This window comes from Apteryx rowi, unplaced genomic scaffold (assembly GCF_003343035.1).
Source record: "Apteryx rowi isolate R43461 unplaced genomic scaffold, aptRow1 scaffold_73, whole genome shotgun sequence".
Lineage (NCBI taxonomy): Eukaryota > Metazoa > Chordata > Aves > Apterygiformes > Apterygidae > Apteryx > Apteryx rowi.
Window position 1 is genome coordinate 1,076,428 of NW_020451016.1, and position 23,772 is coordinate 1,100,199.

Consider the following 23,772-nt stretch of genomic DNA (forward strand, 5'->3'; position numbering starts at 1 on the left):
CCATCAATTTCTGGAATTCATGTTCTTCCTGTTTTGTTGTGTACAAGATTGTATACCATATCAGATGCTTAGTAATGGCTTCTTTCTACATGCTGGTTCTGTAGAACTGCTGGTAATTCCCTCTCTGTCCGTTTTTACACATAAATATGGAAAGACAAATTTAAAACAGTCATCTTTTAGTAATACTGCAGTAGTGTATCCACATTTAAGTATTGTTCTGGAGAATTTGTAAATATACTTCGGGAACTAGTAATGTTATATCTAATTAAAGCCATCATAGCTTTCACTGAACAAATAAATATATTTGTGGTAATGTGATATAATATATCCAGAAGAAAGTATTTCATGGCTTAGCAATTTTACTGAATTGTTTTCATGATTCTTCATGTATCTGGTGTATAGATTTTGTACTGCAATGTTAATATGATACTTAAATAATATCTTCTGGAGTACTTTTATTAAAATATAAGTTGCATTCTCTTTTTTTTTTCTATCTTTCAAGCAAAGTCAACAATAGCTTTGTTATGATTTTTACACTGTTACCTCGTTAGCTTTGAAGCCAGTTTCCTAAGTGATACTAGTAATTACACTATGGCTTTTATAACTTTTTAAGATTAGCAAATCAATGTTAAAATAAATATGTGTAAAGAATATAAGATAATATCAAAAAGGGTTCCAATTTTTTTCAGGGGAGAAAGACTAATCATTTTGAAAAGTTATTTCCATTGGCTGTAAGGCATAGAGAAGAAGAAAGTTCCTTCCTTCCTTTGTTTTGTATCATCAGTTCTCATTGCTCACCACTGTTAATATTATAAAATCATTAGGACATTGCAAAGATTTTAATCTGGAACTTCCAGTTACCTTATTGCAAGATGTAAATGATAAATGTCCGAAAGTTTTCCAGCCAATATTTTCATCTTTCATTTGTATTTCTTTTTCCTTAATCCAATTTAAAAAAGACTTCCCTTATCAGCAGATTGGAAACAAGTTTCCCTGTTGTAACTTTTTACTATTGTATTTGCTTAGTCACACAAAGCACAACAGTATTTCCTGTTGATCATGTCTGTAACTATCAGATTGTTTTCTAAGGCATTCATCATTGTTATTTCTAGATGTTAACAGATACAATAGCTTAATACAAACAGAGGTGAAATAGCTATGATATTTTGTTTTTGTTAGTGGTTTAATTGTGGCCAAATTAATGCTCCTATTTTAACTTCTRAAAGAGTTTTTTTCTAGGATAGTTGTTTTTATGTGTATTGTAACAGAAAAGAAGAAAAATACATCTAGTTCCCTTCTTATGTCACTGATCCTTGATTACTTGTTTAACTAAAACTTGTTTTTCTGCTTCAGAAGCTGAAAAAGTGGCAGTTGTTACTGCTGCTGCTGCTGCCACTACTGCTGTAATAAAGCAGGAACCTCCACAGACAACTGCTCCTGTAGTCAAAGTGCAGGAGAAAATGAGTTCAGCTGATCCCCTAAAAGTAGCTCAACAGGATGCTGTGACTTCAGACCAGTTAGCAAAAATACAGGCAACTGTTGCAATAGAAGGATGTACTGATGAGGAGAATACGGACAGTGGAGGAGAGGGCATGTACAGAGAACGTGATGAATTTGTAGTGAAGATTGAAGATATAGATACACTAAAGGTAATCCAAATACTTTCTGTCAGTAAACAAATACATAAAAAATAGAAAACAACCAAACCAAAGAACTCCATGTGAACTTAGCCTCAACAGACTAGCAAAAGGGGAAAGGCCTCATCTTAGTTTTCTGCTGTATTCTAATATTTTCTAGCTGCTGCCAAGATGCCTTAAAGGTGTCCTTCTAGTGTGGGCATTGAATATATTTTGTTATGTGTATGAAACATGTTGATACTACATACCTAATAGAGTAAATCTCTGCTGGTATTCTCTATTAGTACTTGAAATAATCAAAATAATTGCACCAAAGCCATGTCATGATAAAGCTTTTTTAATGTTGAAAAGCATAAGTTTTTCAAGGGCTGTTGAGACTACTGTATTTTTTTGAAAATAGTAGGCTTTCAAGAGTAAGATGCTGGAGAAATGTCTCAGACTTTTTCAAACACTCTTGGAATTGTTTTTTCTGGAAGAGGTTCAGTTTGCTATTCCAACAAGAAAGGGCTTCCACATGCAACYGTACAGCCCTTCACATGAGTTTATGGAAATGTTGCTTATTGTCTTTGATTATTGTTTCTTGTTGTCTCTCCATCTTAAATTCTTCTGCCTGTTTACCTTTCCTTTTCTTACTGTCATAGCCAGCAATATTGCTATCATTAATTTCTGATACTTTTGATTACCTGTCTATATGTTCATCCTCTTGAGCTTACTTTTTAAACTAATTTATGTACCTTTATCATCTAAGACAAGTGTTACCAGTTTTAAAATGTTTTCTTGTGTCACTTGTAAAACTATTGAAGTTTGTTATATTTTAAATTTTAATCTTTGTGGTGTTTGTTTCTTTATTTAAACAGTCTTTTGAAAATACATCTGTACTTGATTATGTTTTCCAAAAAAAAGATAACTTTTATGAGTTAATAGTTTAAATGTACAATTTATATAAATTCTCATTAGTGGTACTAATTACAAATATATTCTTAACGTAATTTCTCAAACTGCGTGTTAAAAAAAAATCAATTCAAACATAATTTTTTTAAAGTTGAACTGAAAATATAACCTCTATCCAGTTCGCTAGTTTGAATTGAAATACCTGTTTTCACATTACCGCAAACATCATGCTGTAATGTCACAGGTACTATGTATTTCTGCTTCTGCAGAATCTCTAGGGGCTTGCAAGCTTTTTCTGCTGTTTGGAGTGATTCTTACATTTTTGTTTTTTAAATTATTTCATAGAACAAAAGGATAAAAAATTGTAAAATATCATATTATTTTTAAAAATATATTTTTGTGACTCAGTTGCATATGCTACACTAGTTGTAACATCACAGCATAGATCAAGCTGGCTGGCACATCATCACCACTCCAAAAGGTAAAGTTTGTAGATTGCACTATGCTTATAGTAGTTCATGTCTTACTGTCCTGAAATAAATGACACATAATAATGAAGGAGTTGAAATTTGAATTACTTATTTCCATTTTATCCCTGGTAACTTGCTGAAAACTTGTAATGCACAAATACACTGGGGAAAAAAACAAGCACCATTTTTAGCTAACAGTTTCTTTTCTTACAGGTTGCTTTACAAACAGGAAAAGAGCCTCCAGCTATTTGGAAAGTGCAGAAGGCTTTGTTGCAAAAGTTTGTTCCTGAAGTGCGAGATGGACAGAGAGAGTTTGCTGCTACTAACAGTGTGAGTATAAAAATTCCTTATGAAACCTCATAGGAACTGATTTCCTAAGTGGAAACCTGGGAACAATAAAATGTGATTCTGGCGTATATTCTTAGCAAGCTCCTCTACAAAAAGTTTTCTTGATTTTCTCCTACTCTAAATTCTCTCTAATATATTCAAGGGCAGATTCTTGCTTTCCAGCATGGGTTCTTTGGTATCATTCAGGTTGGGTAATGGAACAAGATTTTGCAACTGGAATAAAGTAAGTGGAAGCAGGCTCATGAACCAAATGTTTTTGACAATGGCAAGGATACAGACAGGACAGAATTTCAACAAGCATCCCTTTGCCAGCAGATAATCCATTTGGGATAGCACATTGGGGGGGATTTAATAATAGGAGAAAATGAAGCCTAAAGTATCTCTTGCCTTATTTTCTTATTTTAAATATTATTTGGAAATCCATTGGAGAATTCCTCTTAAATAACTACTGTATGATGGTTCACCTTTGTATATAAACAGATTGTTTTTAAACTGACATTTTTTCTTTATTATTTGAATTTGTAATTGTTAAACTGAATAATTTTACTTACTAGAAACACCTGTGTATTTATATATTTTTTTTTTCCCCCCAGTATCTTGGGTATTTTGGGGATGCAAAAACAAAATACAAACGGGTATATGTGAAGTTCATTGAAAATGCAAACAAAAAGGAATATGTCAGAGTATGTTCAAAAAAACCACGAAGCAAGCCCGTACAGTCAGCAAGGTATTCTATTTCAGTTTATTTTTAATTTTACTGTATTGGTTTCATATTAAGAACACACCTATTTTAATAAACAAGACATATCATTCAAAAGTTTGTTAATTCAGCTTTAAGTTGGAAACTGAGAACTGAGATTTTTTCTTTAAGAAATGAGATATAAATTACTGTCATGTAGTGAGTTCCTTACTTTGAATCTATGGAATGCGAAAATCATTCATTTCAGAGGTATTCAGGCTTTATATATGTCTTATGGTTATATATGTCTTTTTGTCTTTTGCCCTGTTATTCAACATATTGGTAGAAGCCTATAGGTGCAATGATTTTAAAATTTTGTATGCTGCTGATACGTTGCTTTCTCCTATCCTGTGGATGTTGCGAGTTAGGTCTGGTTTTTTTGATTGGTTTAATGACCACCCTGTCCCAGTATACTAGAACTACCATGCTTTAATCTCAATTTTGTAAAGTTAATTTAAAAGCAAAAGTTCATTGTTTAAGTTGGTTGTCACAAGGGTGTTTTTCCTTCTTTTGTATGTCCTTGCGCACTAAGGGAATTATACTTTCCTTATTTCTACCCCTCCCCCCTACCAAAAAAAAGCTTTGAATTATCTCTTGTAACTCCTAACCATGCCTTAAAATCAGTAATTCCAATAGTGTTGCTTTTAAACCATCAACAAGGATAAATAAAAATCAAATAAAACTGTCACTATGGAGAGCCATGTAAAAAAAGGCAAAGCAAACATAATAAAGTTTGGCTATACTCTGGCTACCTCTGAGATACCCTCTGTCAGCTTCCTTCTGGTAAGTTTTTCACTGTCATTCACTTTCAAAGGATTTGTGCCCTTGCATTTTGGGTTGGCCTTTGGTGCTTTCTTAAAAGATTCTAGATCCTGTGTTATACAAACCTTGTCATGCTTATTTCATTTTATCTTTGAACAACTTCAGATGGTATCTGAAGCTTTTCTCTCTCTATGGCTTTTTAATAATTATAATTTAACATAAGTATTTTTTCTTTTTTAATTCAGTTCTGTTCTCCTCTTTCTGTTGCTCTGAATTTGAGATCTGTTTTGCAGAGTAGTGTTGTTAATAATCTTACTTACTTGCATATAAATGTTGTCATGAGCTGTACTAACCCAAGAAAATCACTAGGATAGCATTTAAAATAGTGAAAGGCAAAACTGATTTATTATATCAAATCCCACCTGACATTCATGCAAGAATACAAAATAAAAAAAATCAGATGTTGGCAAAGAGTAATGAAAAAAAATAACAGTGTACTTCATTCAGGAAATGACTGGGTTTTAAGTCTAGTTCTCTGCTCTCAAGGAAAGCAATACCATTAGATAATCAATTTTATAAAATGATCAAGTTTTGCTTAAAGTAGCCAGGAATTTGGTGTTCTTTTTTTCTGGGGCTACAGAAGACTGTTYTAGAAGCTGCAGTGCTCTGAAACAGTCCTGTCTTTTAGCGGAAACATGAAGATGATTGCCTGTACCCATTTGTCCTCCCTTCAGTACTGCTTTTCAGCTTTTATTTGTCTCCTTCCCTGGTGTTTGTACTGCATGGTGTATTTCTGGAGAGCAGTCACGTCCCATCTCAGTCTTTGTTTTGCTAAACTGGATTAATCTAGCTTTCAATCTCCACTTCTAAGGCAGGCTTTCCATTCCTGTAATCATCTAGTATCCATGGTCTCCATCCATTTCAGTTTGAAGTCATCATCTTTGGCAGATGACTAGAATTATTCACAGTATTCCAGAAGACATTAATAATGTTTCGACAGCATTTTTCACTACTTTTCCATTTGAACAAAAAATCCCTTACTTTTGACACCTCCCAGAATTGTTTTCCCTTCCATATTCTCAAAACTATATTGCATTGATACTTACCCTGTGATTGATTGTATCACACAATTTTTTTTCCTGTCTTCTGTTGTTTCCAACAGATGAACTCTCAGATTGTGTGAGATATTCATATTAGTCCTAAAGTATATAACTTTGCATTTATGCTATTAAATTTCTTTTTTTTTTCCTGTTTCGAGTGGTGGAAGGAGAAAGGAGAGGAGTTGTCTGGTTTCTTACTCCAGTCCTCAAAGTCCTGCATTTCTGCTTGAATGATATTCTGGCTCTTCTTTGTATTGATACAGTATTCCAAATTCACTTTGTCAGCAAATCTTACTAATTACAATTATTTGTTCAAGTCTGTCAAGCCTTATTTTTTCATTAAATAGTCAATTTTAGTATTAGCTCCAGTCTCCTATAGCTTCTACGTTCTAAACTTGTCTCTTTCTAACATAATTTAAACTTTCTGTGCCTATCTAGATATAAAATTGTAATACTACTATTTAATCACAGATAGCTGAGAATGGTCGTTAAACATCATGTCAAAAATGTGAAGTAGTATACTATGTATAGTTACCTGGGACACTGAAATAAACGTATATAATCCACACGGAATGTCTTCTGTTTAAATAAGCCTATAGTTCTTTTTATTAAAGCCAGAACTTGTGGGATAATTTTTTTGATAAAGATCTTCATAATATTGCAGGACTATTCATTGCAAACCTAGCAGTAGTAACAACARAACCCCTGATCCTCCAACACCAAAACCAACAGCAACAAAAGTCTCTTCTGTGAAACCCAAAGCTAAACAGCCAAAGGTAAAGGCTGAACCACCACCAAAGAAAAGGAAAAAATGGAAAGAGGAATTTTCATCTTCCCAGTCTGATTCTTCTCCTGAGGCCCAGAGTGATGAGGATGGTGAGTGATGTACTGCTGTTAGCATCTAGACCTGTTTGAACTAAATGGAAAAAAGTATTGTAAAATATGTTGCTTGAACTTGCAAATTTTTTCCATGCTAGTCTCAGGAAAAAAAAAAAAGCATGAAAATCTGTCAATGCCTTGCAAATTTGATTTCTCTAAGCCTTTTACTTATTCTTTGTATAGGAACAAGTGTGTCCAATAGAAGTTGCCTCAAATGCAGTTTATCAATAAAAATAAAGATCGAGAGAAGTATATTTTTACTACTCGACTCTAAGACTGCTACAGTTATGGGAGAAAGAGCTGATTTGACTTTAGATTACATCTCATTAATCAAATTGTTCATTGATTTTCCATTGCAACTCCACATTATGTCTAAAATAACATTCCTGCAAAGCCTGTCTGCATGCAGATGTGAGCAGAATTCAGATGTTACTGTTGGTTTTTCAAAACCCAGGAAGAAAAAGCAGTTGAATTTTGGCTGTTTCGTTGCTTTCCTAAATGCCAGTGTTCAAATGCAGTCTGCTGAGCAGATTTGCTGTAAACACATTCACAGGGTCAGGGAAATTTGAGATACAAATTTTGCAGTCATCTTCCAGAATAGAAAGGAATCTTTGAAATGTACTACGTTTATAGCAATTAACTGAGATAGCATATATACAGTGGTTTTTGCTATTTATTGTTTGTTTTCTGTGTCTTTGAAGTTAAACAGTGCAGTATCCTTACATTGTACTGCTGGATTTCCAAAGCACATCGCCCTTTGTGACTTTACTGTAGATGAGCTAGGACTGATGTCCTGGAACAGTGCCTCTGCTGAAGGCATTACCTTTAAAATAACTTTTTTTTTGAACTAATTTACCTTAATAACCATTAAAATGAATGTCTGTCCGTGTTTAAAATTTGAAGTAACCTGTTGATGATAGTCACCTATAGAAATGTGGAAACTGGAGAAAGTTTAACAATCTTGCTACCTAACTTACTGCAAAATGCTGATATCACACATGAAGTCATGAAAAAGCTTTAAAAGGCTGAACAAGCTTAGTAGTACTAATGACTACTCTGTATGCGTGTTTAAACTTGCTGGCTAAGAAAAACTAAAACCTTCCTGGGAATGACCACAAATATGCCTACATTGCTTTGCTGGCGGAATTTATTTCACGTGTTTTTGTGAGCTTGACAATTAGGTGCAATCAACTTTGATAGTACTTGGTCTYCCAAGTGACATTAGTACTTTTGAATGTTTTTTCCTTGAACTTCTTTGAGTTTTGCAGTTTTAGGAAACATCTGCATTGACATGAAACCCATGTTTAATCTGCTTTGCCTTGCTGAAGTTATTCATTATCCTTCTTCTCTAGACCTTGATCTACAGTAACAGACAAATAAATGTCTAGATTCTCCAAAATATGATTATCTAAATGCTGATAATTGCAAATAGCTTCACACATTTTAACAAAAAAATTGTACCACTTGTTATCTGATTTGTTTTTTTTACCTGGGTTTGGAGTATGAGTAGTTTGATATTATTTCTGATTATATTGGCTATACTTTCCTGGGATACCAGTAGGGGTCACTTGTGTTTTAAGAATGAAAGCCTTCAATTTTGAAAAACAGAAGTATTTGCTGGATATTTAAGAAAGAAAAGTCAATATATTCCGATTAATTTTCAGAGCTTGTACCTCCAGCTCCCTTTGTTACTCGCTTTTTGAATACAAGAGCTATGAAAGAGACTTTTAAGAGCTATATGGAGTTGCTAGTTAGCATTGCCTTGGATCCAGACACGATGCAAGCCTTGGAAAAGAGCAATGGTACAGTATGTTTAACCTTTGTACTGTTTTTATTACATTTTAAGGTTATTCATTGGTAAGGCAAACATAATTTAAAAAAAAAAAGAAAGAAAAAAAGGAAGCCCACCAAACTTTTAGTTATATACCAGCACCTGAAGTGCTCTAGGTACTTTGCATTGTGTTTGAATTTCCTAACATCTTCATTTTCTGAGGTTCAGGATGGCTTTGATAATGCAGCAGTGGATTTTTTCTATCATATTTATGTTGTATATTTACTGCTTAATATTAATGCAATTCAAATACAGTTTAGGATATATATGTATATTCATACCATCTTTTTGAATAAACAAAGTACTTTAGAAATGCTGTTTTGTTTGCTTGTTACCCTAGGCTTGTGCAATGAATATTGCGATTGAGCTGTTTATTACTGCTGTTACTTTGTTATTATCTTTTAAAATTTTACAAAATACTTACTTAAAATTACAAAATGTTTGAAGTACATATTTACTTTCTCATGAAGAAACACCCTTAATACTATAAGTAGTTCTGATTCTTACTGCTATAAAAGGTTCTGTTTTCCAGACTCTGAAACCTTGAAATTCTGTTCAAAGACAATTTTATTCAGTTTTTATTTAAAGGAGAAAATGTCTAATGGACTGACTTATCATAGTGAACTCCAGCAGACAAAACTTGGAACTGTTCTGTTTCTCAAAATTTTATGAAACACTAATGTATAAAGTTTTAAGGCCCCAGAAGAGCAAGCATTTCCCATATCATTCTGTTGCCAACTGTTGTTTTATACTAAATTCAGTTTGCCTATATTTAAAAAACTTTTTTCTAAGACTCTTCCTTTTCTTTATTGGTTTACTCCGCTTTGTGCATGCATGCACACTTATTTCAAGGACTCTTTCCCATGCATTATGTCAGTAGTCCTACTGAAAGCAAAGAAATTGACTTTATAATTAAAGGACTGCGACTCGTAAATTTTCATCTACGACCACATGCCTGTGTTCAGAGATATGTTGTGCAATTTACAGCGGTTTGTCAGATAACTTTTATCAGTAAGCACTTTTCACAATATCTTTTGTTGTAAATGCCAGCAGGGTCATCTCTTCTTGTTATGTGGAACAGAGAATATCAAAACACATGCTTGTCATCTCAGAACTACAAATTTTATTGCATGGTAGAGAATTATTTAGGAAATTGTTTAAAATGTCTCTAAGATTTATTCTCTATAATGTTCTTTCTATCTTAATTTTTTCCTTTCAGTGAAGAAAAGTCAGAGAAGGAACTAGATTGCAGTTATCAATTAAGCTGCATAGTGTCTAAACCATTTTAGCAAGCTGATCCAAATAAGAGATTTCCCTCCCATATTTAAAATGAGTCTGTGAGCAAATTGTATAGCCTCTGATTTCTACTATTTTATGTTAATGGATATAGGTATGGCTTGAGTATGAGTTTCATTAAAATGTGTTTCTTAATAATCAACTGTTACTTCTTTTGTATGTCTTTTAGATGAGCTACTTTTGCCTCACATGAGAAAAATTGATGGCATGCTGAATGACAATAGGAAAAGGCTTCTTTCCAAATTACGCTTGGATCATACTTTCAAGGTATTCATCTTTTAACTCCTAGGGGTTTTAAAATAATGTTATAAGCAAGTCATTGAATGCATACCACACAGACAAAACTGAAAACCAAGAAGGCAGATTTGTAACAGAAGTGAATATGGATTTGAAAGAGAGAGAGCTGCTACAAATTCAGTGCTTTATGTATGGTATTTGGAGAACATTTTATGATGGAGAAGTTTATACTGCAAAGGTAAATTTCTTGTTTTATTCCCTGTGCTTTCTGGTTCATTTTCAAGCATTTTTCCTCTTAAACTTCTCAAGTTTGCCAAAAGAAAATGTTTGCTGTCATTTTAGAGCTTTTGGTTAAGTATTTATATTGCTTAAAAATCTTAAAAAACTTTTCCATTGAATAACTTTGCTGTGGAGCAACTGTCTGAACTTTTGTGAAGTAGAGAACATGATCAAAGTATCTTAAAACCAGGGCTGAGTCATTAGAGAAGAATTCATTTGTGCACTCTCTTTCTTCTGCCTTCAGTGTGGAGGGCTGGGAAAAGTGTGGATCACAAGCCTGTATGACAGCAACTTTCAAACAGTAATCAAAAGCAGGTCTCGATGTGGACAGGGAAGAGAGCAGCCCTACTGTCTCAAGAGAGAGAAAGTGAGGGGGAGAACAATCATTGCAATTCCTACCTTTCCCCCACACACCGCTGAGCAGCTGTGCCCTTCTTTTTCGTGATGGATTTAAAAAGTGCAGTGAGGTGAACTAAGGTTAATTCCACAGATGTTTGAGAACCAGTTGTCCACAGCTATGATCAGAATGGTTATTTCTTCCTGTAACAGTTTTGTTACCAACAGCACTGGAGCAGCCCTGTCCATTACCTCTGTCAGATCAAACTCGCTCTTCCGCCAGGCTTTCTGTYCTCTTATGTCCACAGTACTTCTTGGAGAAGTATTTGTCTGTCTCTGCTCCTGTCTGCTTATTTTTGAGATCTTGGTGAGGAACAAGGAGAGGTTATCTCACATGCCTGTTCTTTTCTTACAGCCCATTCCTAATTGTCTTGTGGGACACTAAGTGACTTTGTTTTGGGAATGAAAGCATCACTGAGCAGTGAAACAGTTCTAACTCTCTTGATTTTTAACTCAGGATGTGGAGCAGAAGGATTAATTGACTTCTCATGCATTACTGGTGCTTGTGCTGTGTATGTACACGTTAATTGCCCACCTTTTTATTGTCAGTAATGCTGTTCTCCCAACAGCTACGCAATTTGTTCCTGCTTGCACAGAATTTGTTGTGGCTCCCTCCTTAGAGCTGGAAGGCAGGTGGAGGGCCTTAGACTTTCAAAAAATTTACAGTGCCTTGGAGAAGGATACATAACCCTCCATTTTTGTTATTCTTCTGCAGTAAGAGTTTTGTGTTAATAGTTATTTCTGTAGCTGCTTCTTTTAGACTTGTCTGTGCAGAGAAGAAAGGCCACATTAAGGTAGGATATGAATCTGTAGAATTCTAGTTACTCCCTCTGTGCAAATTCACAGTACATAAAAGTGAGAGGTAGCTTATTTTGCCTTTCCCCAGTTTAAGGGGAAAAACTAATATGATCTTCTGTAATACTAACGTATGCAATTACAGCTGCTTATTCAGTTAGAGTTCATAACTAATATAATAAAAAAACTTTGCTGTGTGTTCACCCCAAGACAGATTATGAATTATGTCTCTAAAGTTAGCTTAAGCCTTGATTTCAAAATACGATCCGCAAGAAGTTAATGGAATTCCAAGTATAAGTAAGGAATTTGCTTGTGATATAAACTGCAAGACAAAAAGCCTTTTTATGTCTCTGTTTCTGTTATGAAGGTATCAACCTGTACCATGCTTGGGTTAATGTTCTGGATAAAAATGAAACACATATTTGTCATCATAAGCATTTGATACTTCTTAAGATCCAGGTCAATCTGATGATTATAAGAAAGTCTGCTTCTGTTTCAACTTCGATCAAATGACTAGTTCCGATATTAGAGTTGAATGAGACACCAAAGCAATAAGTGAAAAATATCATTATTGTTCATAAGCATCAGTCAGTTTGGATATTTTTAATATTGTGCATTTATAAGCATGGGTGAGTTGAAAAATAATCATTTTCATTAAATACATTTAATATGTGATATTTTAGCACAGCTTTGCTAACCAATCAGACTCTGAAGTTAGCGATCAATGATCTGCTCGGTAGTTTTGCCTGTACCATTATAGTTCTAACAGTTTATCCCATCTTTGGGTTATAGTTTTATACTGACAAAATTAGAAAATTACTTTTGCTATAGTTTAAGCCTGGTAAATGATGCAGCTTAGATGAACTGCATAAGTTTATTTGGAAGTAATTATTACCCTTTTCTGTCTTTCATGCTCTCAAAGATATGGAAATCACTAATATATTCTTCTTCCTCATTACAATTCAAATTTATCTGTTTTAGGTCAGTGCTCCTGTCCTGTAAACTGTTCTGGTTAATAGGACTTCACCAGAGGAAGGCAGAGATGGCCAAACCCCCTGATACTCAAAACCAAAGTTAAACTTCACAAAGGCTATTACAGTGGATAGAAAAATTAAATTATTTAAACCTGTTGAAGTTTTGTTCCAGTTTGAAGGCAGCTGCTATGACTATTGTACATGTACAGGTTAGCTAGTTGAGGTTACTGTTAACAATACGTAACTATCTCATTGTGCAGTAGATTTTATAGCTTTCCATTGGAAGTTTTTTTAATAAAGGGAAAAAGAGCTGGTGTCTATAAAGTGCTAAAAGAATGTAAATGGGGGAGGATGTTGAATTCAAGTACTGTTTATTAAAAAAATAATTTAGTCAACTTTCTATTTTGTCCCAATAGTCTAAATTTAACTCCTTAACCTGTAGTATTAATATGTTTTCCTATATGCTTGATTATTTTTTTCCCTTCATACTGGACTATAATACAAAGATATATACATTCATTTAACTCAGTTTTTTTTTTTCAGGATCAGATTATATAGCATAACAGAATATTTCAAAATAGTTGTTAACATAACGCTATATTTGTACAACAAATTTGTATGCAAATTTACACGAATGATTTACTCAAATAATGCAAAACTGAAGCTAGTAGAAATGAAATTCACCCCCATGTCTTAGCAAAGAACTTGTGCTTATTTTAAACTGGCCATCTACTTCACTGTTTGTAAGCTTTTCTATTTCACAGTTTGATAAGAAGCAATTGTTTTATATTTTGCAAAAGCTGGGACACAACCCTTGAAGATATTTAGGCATCCAACCCCTGTTACAATTAGCAGACCTCCCATGCCTGAATAGGAATCGAGTATCTAGGCATCTCTGAGTAATTAGGCTTTAGAGATTCTTGAGTAGAAACGGGGTGGAAAGGAACAAAAGGGATTTTAAAAGATAAAACTTTCCTGCTGGAGCCTGTCTTTTTTGCTCTAATGAAAGAAGCATGGATGATACCTGAGATACAATAAAAGGATCTTCTCATCTTAAAAAATTATAGCAGCCAAGAACAGGTGGTCGTGCTTTTCAAACTGTGTATTGTTGCTTGATAGGTATCTGATAAAGATTTTTTATCAGGTCTTTATGGAGGAATAAATTGTTTTATAATTAGCTGTATTTTAACTTCTCGAAGAAAAGCAGCCAATTTATCAGCAGTTTAGGTGGCTGGCAGTTCTTAAATTTTTAATAATACTTTCTCTTTATATGCTCTGTTTAAAGAATGCTTTGGAAAACTTTCCTGAACTGACAGTAATCACTCGGGATTCTAAGACGAAAACTGGGGGAACGTCTGTGTCTAAGATCAAAATGAATGGTAAAGCTTACAACAAGAAAACACTGAGGGCTTCTAAATCAACCACTAAGTTATCACAGGTGAGTGTTCAAAGGGTTTATTGCTGCCACTCTCTGACTTCTAATATGATAATCACATTTGTATAAAATATTGTTTCAGGTATTAGTTTTTCTGTAGATTTATCAAAATATAAAATCTTTGTTGAACCAGATACTTTTTTGCGACTAAGGAATGTTAAAAACAGCATTGGAAGCAGTATATTAAATCATTACTTGAACTAATTTTTGAAACATAGTTATTGTATTCCAGCAGGGAGAGAAAATATAATAAAATATATCAGAATTATTCCCTATTTCAGTTCTTGAACTACAACCTCTTGTATTAACACATTTAGAGCAAAATGCTGTCCTCTCCTGTAAATTCATTCAGGAAGTCTTTTGTGACAGCTACTCAAATTTGCAGGAAGATGAAGAAGCAGTATGTCCTTGAGTAGCTCCGTCCCTATGCAGCGGTCGGTAGGAGCAGTAAGATAGGCAGGGGGAGGTGAGCCCTGCCCCAGCTGTGCCTCTCGCCTGTCCCTGTAGCACGCCAGACAGCAGAGCTCTGTCTGTTAGAGCCCGTTCTGCTCCTGTCGTCACCAGAGCAAGGAGTGCACTTCAGACCGAGTTTCTGAGCAACAGGCGGCCTCCTGGACTGCTGCTGAAGCAGTGACATGTTGCCTCAAACCTTGCAATAGTGGTAAAATCTCTTTTAGCTTGTAATAATAACATCACCTTAAACTTGCTGGAAAATGACTATTACGAAACGATGCAATAGCTGCTAGATCAAAAATGGAAAAATAAATGTTAATACTGTAAAAACTGAGATTAGATAACACTTTTTAAAATTTAATTCTTTATTGCTTCTTTCCTTATTTCCAATGACAGGATTAAGCTATGTATCTTAATTAAAAAAAAAAATTAAGTAACATGGTAAAACTCGAGATGTACATATTGTTAATTTCCATAGCACTTTTAGGGCACACTGTAACCAAAATTTGCTAGGTACTGGCTCGTGTAGTTTTAACTCCCGGTAATAAATACTGGCTAGACAAATGATCATAGAATATAGCCCACATTTGCTTTTCTTGAAAAAGTAACTTAAATATTAGGTAAGTGTAGATCAGCTACTCTAATGCACAAAGTATTTATTTTTTTCTAGTGACACCCATCAGCCTGGTGAAAAATAGCTAATCATAAGGTAGTAGTATAAGACTGCACTAATTCTTGAGAAAGGGGTGTCTTATTTCACTTGCAGGGCATTCAAAAGGGTTGAAGGAATTTTCAAAGCTATTTTTGATAACATAATTTTATATGGGAAATAAAGATAGGGGATAATTATGATGTAACATACCTTAAACTGTACCAAAGTATGTCAAGGCAATTACTTGAATGAAACTTCCATTCCTGAATTGTTGAAAACAAATTTATTTACAGAAGATGATGTCCATCATGTCTGTTCCTTGGAGCACAATGTGAATTTACGTAAAAATAACTGTTCTTTTTGCAGGAATTTACTGTAGATCCAGAAAAAATACAGTTGTATTCTTTGTATCACTCACTCCATCATTACAAATATCACATATATCTGACATGTAAAGAGGAGGTAAGTATTGCTGTCTTTATGAGATATTTTTACATACATTAAGGGAATTCACTGAGGGAACTGAGTCCCAATAGAGGGACTGTTCTTTTCTTCTTGGTAAACAAGTATGGATTGTGGCCTCCTTGTATGTTAGTTAATTCCTTATGGCAAACAAAAGGGCCTGCTGAGCATGGATATTTCCTTGATGGGCACGGCTGCCCAGAACATTCAGATATGAGGCTTGTGGGGTTTGTGTGGGCAACATACCATGAGGAATCAGTGGGTAGGTAAGCATTCTTCACTGTTATCCAAAATAAACTAAATAAATTGCATCAGTTTGTATAACTACTCAGCTCTAGAATCTGCTGTGTCTTAGAAAGCCCGCTCCTTTATTTGTTTGTACAAACCCCTGGTTGAAATATTCTAGGTAGCAAAAACATGAGAGTTGAGCTCTGGCAAGAGCCACTGTTAAGAAATGCCATTTGTTTGGTTTTTGAGCTTAAAGGTTTTCTTCCAAAAAAGGGTGGTGTTTAACTGCAGAATATTATAAAAACAAAAATTCTGAAATGCTGGCAGTCTAACATGTATATGTGTATGCATGTGTGTCTGTCTCTCTTCTCTTTTTTAAATAGATTTCTTCTGTTCAGAAAAAGAGTGCAGATCTAGGACAGGAAGAGATTGTGCAGCTGTGCATGAAAAATATAAAATGGGTGGAGGATCTTTTTGAAAAGTTTGGTGAACTTCTGAATCGTGTCCAGCAGAAATGCTCATAACAAAAATGTATCCCAAATCTCACATTTTTCTACGGCACTAACCTGAGGGAACAGAAAGCTCAGAGAAAGGCTCTGATTTCTTTTACAATGCCAGACTGCGTTCTTGTTCATAGGCATTTTTATTTCTCGTTATGGAACTTTGTGCCTTGGCTCTTGCTAAGGAAAAGTGATGCTGCCAAGGAAATCAGTCCTTTGGAGATGGAACTAAACATAAACCTAACCACATTTTTAACCTGAAGAATTACTTTCTATTTTGTAAACTATTGGATAACTTAGTTTTATTTTCAGAAATGTTTTTGACAAATGATAAAGCATGCACTACATATACTTTTTTCTTTATTGCTAAAAAGATAACACTTAAAATACTACAGATTTTTTCCATCTTTGACCAAGCAACAGGAAAAAGTCAGCGTTGGGGTGAACTAATTTTCGCATATGTCTGGCCACCAAATTTAGAGTATTGTACATTTCGTGAACAGAGCCGGAGTGACATCAGTTCCTGCATACATATATTGCCATCATAAAAAAACAGTAATGTCATTATGCTTTATGGACTCCTTTTACTATTGTCATGTTCAGGAGACTGAACATGGAGTTGGTGCAATCCTATGACTGCTTTTTGTGTCAAAGTATATTGTAATGAAAGACAATGACCTTAACTATTTTCCCTGTTTTGAAGAAAAAATATTTTCCTTTATACTGTGTTTTTTTTTCTTTTGGAAAAAAAATTTCAATTGTACATTTTATCTCACTAATAGTTGTATTTTTCACAGAGAAAATATTGTGGTTAAAATTGTTTCATGTATCTTTGTAATACACTTTCCATTGTTTTCAGTAAATCCTATTCATTTATATGTTGATTTCATATTGTAAACTATATATCTCGAGGTAACCCTTTTGTTTATACAGGTTTGCTTCAGTGTTAACCAGAATAATGCATACTAGACTAGTTTTGCTTGAAGTGTAGTTGTGTTAGACACTGCAATTATTTTCCGATACGTGAAAATAAATTTCTTACTAAACTAGCACTTGATTAACTGAGAGTTTAAATGAGGAGCTACTACACTTTATCTTCGTCAACAAAGATTGATGATTGAATAGACTATATGCAGTGTTAAACACAGCTTACATAGTTGTTTGTAGAACTGGCAGTTGCAGAGCTATTCTCTCCTTGGTGCCTTTCAAGTCTTCAAACATCTTTTTGTAGCTTTTTTTTTCCTCCAGTTTGTTAACAGTTAGTAGTGCCACTAGTCACAACTCAGACAATGAATGTAATGGGCTCTAATCAGGAGAACATTTTCTTTAAATTTTCCAACAGAATGCCTTACTGAGTCATTCAGAATGGAGATGTAATCTACTGGGGTCCTAAAAAAAAAAATAGGCGTGTTATTCTTTCTTCAGATAACGTAGACAAAAAGAATCATTCCTTTATCCTTTCACTGCCACTTAGTGCCTTAATTTCAGCCAAGAAAGCAGGGTTCACTATTCATTGGCCAAATGAAATAATCTTCATTGCCATGTGACCTATTTTCCCATTTTCTGTTTTGATCGTATTTAGTTGTTAAATATTCATTAGACTGTAGAACTTTGAAACGTTTAATGAATAGATGTGAAAATGAAATGATTTGATCTTCAGTAATAAAATAGAGGTTTGAAAATTAAAATATGTACAGAATTTTAGCTGATTAGTTTTAGAACCTTGTAGGATGTTTACCATATTTCCAAAGGTAAAAGGTATCTTTTAAAAGCAATAATTCTCCTTTAAAATTTGTACGCAGACTACAGTGAACAGACTGAGTCAAGAACAGAAATGGGTATGTGCCCCTGCCTTTTTTAAAGCCTCTTCATAGCCTTTTTGCTTAAAAATGGGAGTTCACTATCATATTAACAGATACTTTGTGCTACTGCTATGTCCACTATAATCAAGGGGAGTGATACGGCTTTTGATTTAGGAAGACTGTGCAGAATGTAACAATCATGAAGCTCATTCATTTTAACAGTGAAAAGAAAGATAGAATAGGGTGGAAGAGTTGCCATTGTTTTGTTCATTCTGTGTTAAATCTGGTAGGAGCTAAAGTTTATGTGGTAAACCCAAGCAGCAAAGTTACCAGCACTGATAGTGATCAGTTAACATCATTTTAATGTGACTGTGCACACTGGAGGCATAATAGAAATGTGCCTGGTGTACTATTTGATGTCTAGTAGGGATTCCAAATTTGAGTATATTCCCTTATTGGTCGGGGTGATTGGCAGCAGTAGTTCCTGGCGGTGTGGATTCATGAGGTGTTTAATTGCTCAGGCAGAATTCAGTTGTCACATTACAGTGGTATGCACGGCACCGTTTGGGAGCTCCTGATCTGTAGTTTTAAAAATGATTAGGATGCAGACTGAGGGAGCAACAAAGTTGGCTCCTTGATTGTATAGTAAAGAACTCACCAGACATTGTGTCTCCCTTCCTAATATGACTGTGAAGTAACTCATTGAGAGGTTTCTATGCTTTTGAAATGATTGATATGCCGCTACTTTATGCTTCCTATAGATTTTTGAATCTAGAAGTAGCTTTAGCTAGTTGTTTTAGTCCAAGACCATAGATACTGAAAAAGAAATGAGAAGCTTTTGGAGTAGTGGGTTCATATTAAAAAGCAGGTAATTTTAGCAACAACCATCTTAAAAAAAAAAAAAAAATGGGCCAGGATGCTCTGCACTGCCTTAGAAGGCTACCTGGCTTATTTTTGGCTCTTTTATTCTCAAGGCCAGTGAGACATGCACTGTGCCTATAAAAGACAGGAAAAAGCTGTCTTGAATGAAAGTAACCCCAGACTATTAAAGATTATTGTAATGGAGCTTCCATCTTTGTCTAGGCCAAAATATTGTGGCTGGATTACTAGTTTACCAAATTAGGATGGAGTAGAAAATGGAACTCTCAAGTATGTGAAGGATCATAAAGCAAAATAAAGCATTGTTAGTGGGATTGAAGAGGATTTTTATACTGAAGCAAACTTAGAAAAAAAGTCAATGTACAAATTACTTTTCACACAAATATKTTGCTTTGTTTTGTTGCATTTTAGATAATTAATTCTGCACCCGCACCTCAATCTTCTTTCTTTCTTGAAGTAACAGTGAGGTCCTCATCCCTTAATATCTGCTGACAGTGGAAATTGAGCACTCATTTGACTGCAAGAGAAGATGCACTAGGAAGGAACAAAACTCCCCTTAGACTATGAATTAGCAAATTAGAAATTAATGAAACTAACTGCATGATGAATTATTTGGTTTTTAATTCCACCATCTTTTCTTTTAATATGGCATCCCTATTTACATCAGGTTTGTTTTTATTGAAATACAGTATTTCTCTTGAAGGCAGATTTTCTTTGAGATGCTATTTCCAAAGTTTTGCTAGAAAAGAATCAGAGACAAAATTGGATTGAAAAACCGTCTCTGAAAATGACTAAGAAGTTTAGGGTCTCTAAAGTTCAATGACATGTATTTTATTCATATATTGTCTAAATGGAATGCTACTTTTTAAAAAAGCAAATCTTACAAGCTGTCTTCCAAGTAAATGCTTTCCATAGGGGAAATATATTTTAAATATTATTTAAATATTTACTACTATTTAAAACAATTTTAAAACATACTATTGTCATAAAATGTCAGTGTGTCATCAATCATTTCTTATTTTGTTGTCAACACTTGACATTTGGTCTCTCTTACCCTGTTATACACCTGTGCATTACACAATGCACATTCTGCCATATCTTATTGTTTAAGCTAATATTAACATGTTCTGCCTATCTCCTCTACATATGGCAAAAATGAGGCTAGGGCTAATAAGAGACACTTTATGCATTCTTAGTCCAGATTTTCAGGTGGTCCGTTATACAATGTATGGAAATGTGAAAAAGGACACAGTTTTGTACCATTCATGATGTTATTAACTAAACCCATTAAAGTGAAAACACTTTTTAAACAAAAACCTTATAATGCTCAGTGATTTATTATTAAAATATTAAGTCTTGAAAAGCTATATTGTTGGAAAAAATTGGCTTTTTAGACGTTTTCTGATTTTTCAATATGAAAAAATACAGTTCTAGTTCTTTTTCATTATATTGCATGAAGTCAGGAACATGTCATGTTTATCTGATTTTTTACATGTATGGTTCTAAATGTTCTTGGACTCATTTTCACTATGTATCGGCTCTTTCTTAAATTGATATGACAAATGAGGAGCCAAACAATTGCGATAAATGAGAGGCTCTCTTCTTCTGTGATTCAGGTGTTTTTTGATACGCTGTTTTCTTTTTTTCTCTTTGTTCTCTAAGTAGAATATCCCTATGTACCTTTGGGAAAAATGGTGCTAAAGGGTGGTGATGGGGGGGGGGGTTCAATTGCAATAAATTACTCCAGATATTTTCTTATGAATTCTGTTCCCACACACACAGGGCTGAAATCCCACATCATTCGTTTCTTTGATTATTAGCCATAAGATTATTGGCCCTTCTCTGAGCCACTTGCTTGCAGAAAAAGGTGAATCTGGAGAGCTGGAATATTTTTGTAATGGTCCTGTGTATAASAGCTGCTTCCCAAACCAAGATGAGTAAAAATTAGCCATTTGCCTATGGAGTTACTGTGTTGTCTGCCCCAAAAAGCACTTTGGGAAGCAGTYGGCACAGAGAATGTCCCATTGCAATGTGGAAGCCAAAGCTTTAATGCTGCATTTTGATTTGAGTTATAATTTAGGAAGGTTCTTTCTTTAAAAAAAAAAAAAAGATGAAATGCAGGAAACCAAAAGTATACAGCCTCTTAAAGGATATGAACAGCTCCTACAGTAAGTCATCTGTTGATAAATATCTTTCAGAGTCAAAGTAACTTATTCTGCATAGGTATTTGCCTCTCTTGTGGAAGTCTAACAAATCTTTGTTTCATTTCCAGAGAATTAAAGAACAGAAAACTTTCTTAAAACTTCTTATAATTTGATCTCTTGTAAAAGCACAATGGTGAATACAGAGAATGAGCTATATGTAAAGAAGAGGAAGTAAAAGGTGAGTCAGGGAAAACAGCAAACAAAACTTCTACAGGGCTGCCTTGTATGTCATTTGTCCTGCATATGACTTCATTTTCTGCTCTTAAAAGTTCCACTGGACTATTTTGTGTGTAAGTAAATAAAATAAGTATTGCTTTGACTGGATTTTCCTTAATCCCCATTACAGCAGCTGCTGAAATTTTTACCTGCAGGGAAAAAGTAGGCAAAAGGATCTATTTTTACCAACCAACATATCAAGGGATAGAGGGAATCAGCAATAGTGGCAGTGCCACACAGATAGGACTGAAGAGCAGTTAAGGCCCTTCATTTGAAGAAAACCGGATCCAGAATGAGGTAGGACTGCTCATACATATGTGAAGGCCAATATAAGAGGAATCTGAGCAAGAAGAGGGGTGGGAAGTTGAGTGGTGGGAGACATAGCAAAGGAAGACAACTTTGGGAAGCTAGAGGAGCTTTTTTTAGAAGAGCAGGGGTAGGAGGTGGGAGTGGTCCCAGTTATGAAATAGCTTCGAGACATACTGCAATGTATAGTAAAACTGACTGAAAAGTGATGGCAAATTAGCAACATGATCTAGTGGACATTCTTAGTTGAGGGCCCCACCAGAGGAAGGTTTGCATTTTGACACACGTAATGAGCTTTACAAGATAAATTCAGTTTAGCCTTAATTCTGCCTTCTGTTTTGCTATCAAAAGTGAGGGCTTTTTTCAGTCTTGAAAAGCATGGATGCCAGTATATCTCTGCATGGAAGCAGTGGTTTTTCATTGCCTCCCACTGTAGGCTATTTTCGAGTGTGTTTATTACAGGACTCTGGTTCCTGCTCAGGTTGTCCTGTATTTTATAGTCAATGTTTCAACAAATTCTGTTCCAAGAAGTGTGAGATGAGCAAAAACCCTTTCAAGAAATATTTATATTGTAAATCATCTCAGATGGAGATTTTTATTATTTTTGCAAATGCAGACATATTCTCAAAAGGTTAGCACTTGCGTCTTACTTCAGATATCCATGTGAAGAGTTAGGGAAAAAAAATGTATGGACTATGTTATAGCATGAATTGATTTCTCTCTCTGTATAGAGTTTGAACTATGATCGTCTCCAATAAACAAAAAAATGTTACAGCACTGTGCAAACTAAGACTTTGACCTAGTTAAGGGAATTTATTGGGAAATAAGTTGCTAACATTTTAATCAGTGCATTCAAGTCTTACACTTTGGTGTAGATGAATGTGTATATGGTAAGCATACATTGAAATGGCAATTAAAAGTGGAGCATTCAAGTAAGTGCACATTTTTTGAGCAGAGGAGTAATATGAAAATATGTGAGTAATGATGTTAATGATAGATTTCAGTTAAACTGTTAAACTGTAAAATTTCCGGCCAATATACAGTCAATATATTCACTTTAAAATACTGTAACTAACTGAGGCCAAATAGAACATGTAAAGCAGTTAACTATTGATCATCTAATTTTTGTGACAGTTTCAAAATCAGAGTATTTATCTTCTTTTGGATACACCCGTATGCTTACACACAGAGGAGAATTTTAGTTGTGTTTCTAAGTCTGTACATGTGATAAAGGTTGTAGATAGCAGAGGCCACTCTTGGCTTCAGTTACTATGTTTAGCTTTAAAAGTTCAACTTAAAATGCTGTGGGTATTTTTTCATAGATGTTTCCTGTTCAAGTTATTGTCAGATTAAGTCCCCATTGACTTTTTTTATTCTACAAGTGTTACTTGAATGTTTAAACTATACTGTTGGGAGTACATCCATACTAAGACTTCCAGGGCTTGTGATGGCAAGACCTTGCAAGTAAAGCATCTTCTTTGGCATCGCCTTCTCCTTCCTAACTGTGGTGGCTTCTAGTGTGATTGGTTTATGCATTATTGTTATATGTTTGCAACAAAATGCAAATGTCATGATAATTGAAAAAAGGAACTAAAAAATCAATGTTTTATCATATGGTTAGGTCCAACTAATAACTTGTTCAAAGCTCTTGGAGAATCATGATTTAGATGTGTTTACTCTATGCAGGGATGTGACGAGGAAGGCTAAGGCCCGTTTGGAATTAAATCTGGCTAGGGATGTCAAGGACAACAAGAAGGGCTTCTTCCAATACGTCAGTAGCAAGAGGAAGACTAGGGAAAATGTGGGCCCTTTGCTGAATGGGGTGGGTGCCCTGGTGACGAAGGATACAGAGAAGGCAGAGTTACTGAATGCCTTCTTTGCTTCAGTCTTTACTGGTCAGGCCAGYCCTCAGGAATCCCAGACCCTGGAGACAAGAGAGAAAGTCTGGAGAAAGGAAGGCTTTCCCTTGGTGGAGGAGGATCGGGTTAGAGATCATTTAAG

At 34.6% G+C, this 23,772-nt stretch overlaps 1 protein-coding gene across 11 annotated transcripts in view; it reads left to right on the forward strand.

Moving 5' to 3' along the window:
- The window catches only part of QSER1 (glutamine and serine rich 1), a 49,386-nt gene extending 28,215 nt beyond the window's left edge, over positions 1–21,171 (forward strand). For 2 of the 11 annotated variants that reach the window (XM_026087678.1, XM_026087679.1), the window contains 9 exons: positions 1,354–1,649; positions 3,212–3,328; positions 3,940–4,073; positions 6,612–6,823; positions 8,491–8,628; positions 10,123–10,220; positions 13,920–14,072; positions 15,541–15,636; positions 16,248–21,171. In XM_026087678.1, the coding sequence (XP_025943463.1) occupies positions 1,354–1,649; positions 3,212–3,328; positions 3,940–4,073; positions 6,612–6,823; positions 8,491–8,628; positions 10,123–10,220; positions 13,920–14,072; positions 15,541–15,636; positions 16,248–16,388 (1,385 nt within the window). In that variant the 3' untranslated portion in view covers positions 16,389–21,171. The other 9 variants (XR_003257023.1, XR_003257025.1, XR_003257026.1 and 6 more) reach the window with 9 other exon arrangements.
- The last annotated feature ends 2,601 nt before the right edge of the window (positions 21,172–23,772 follow it).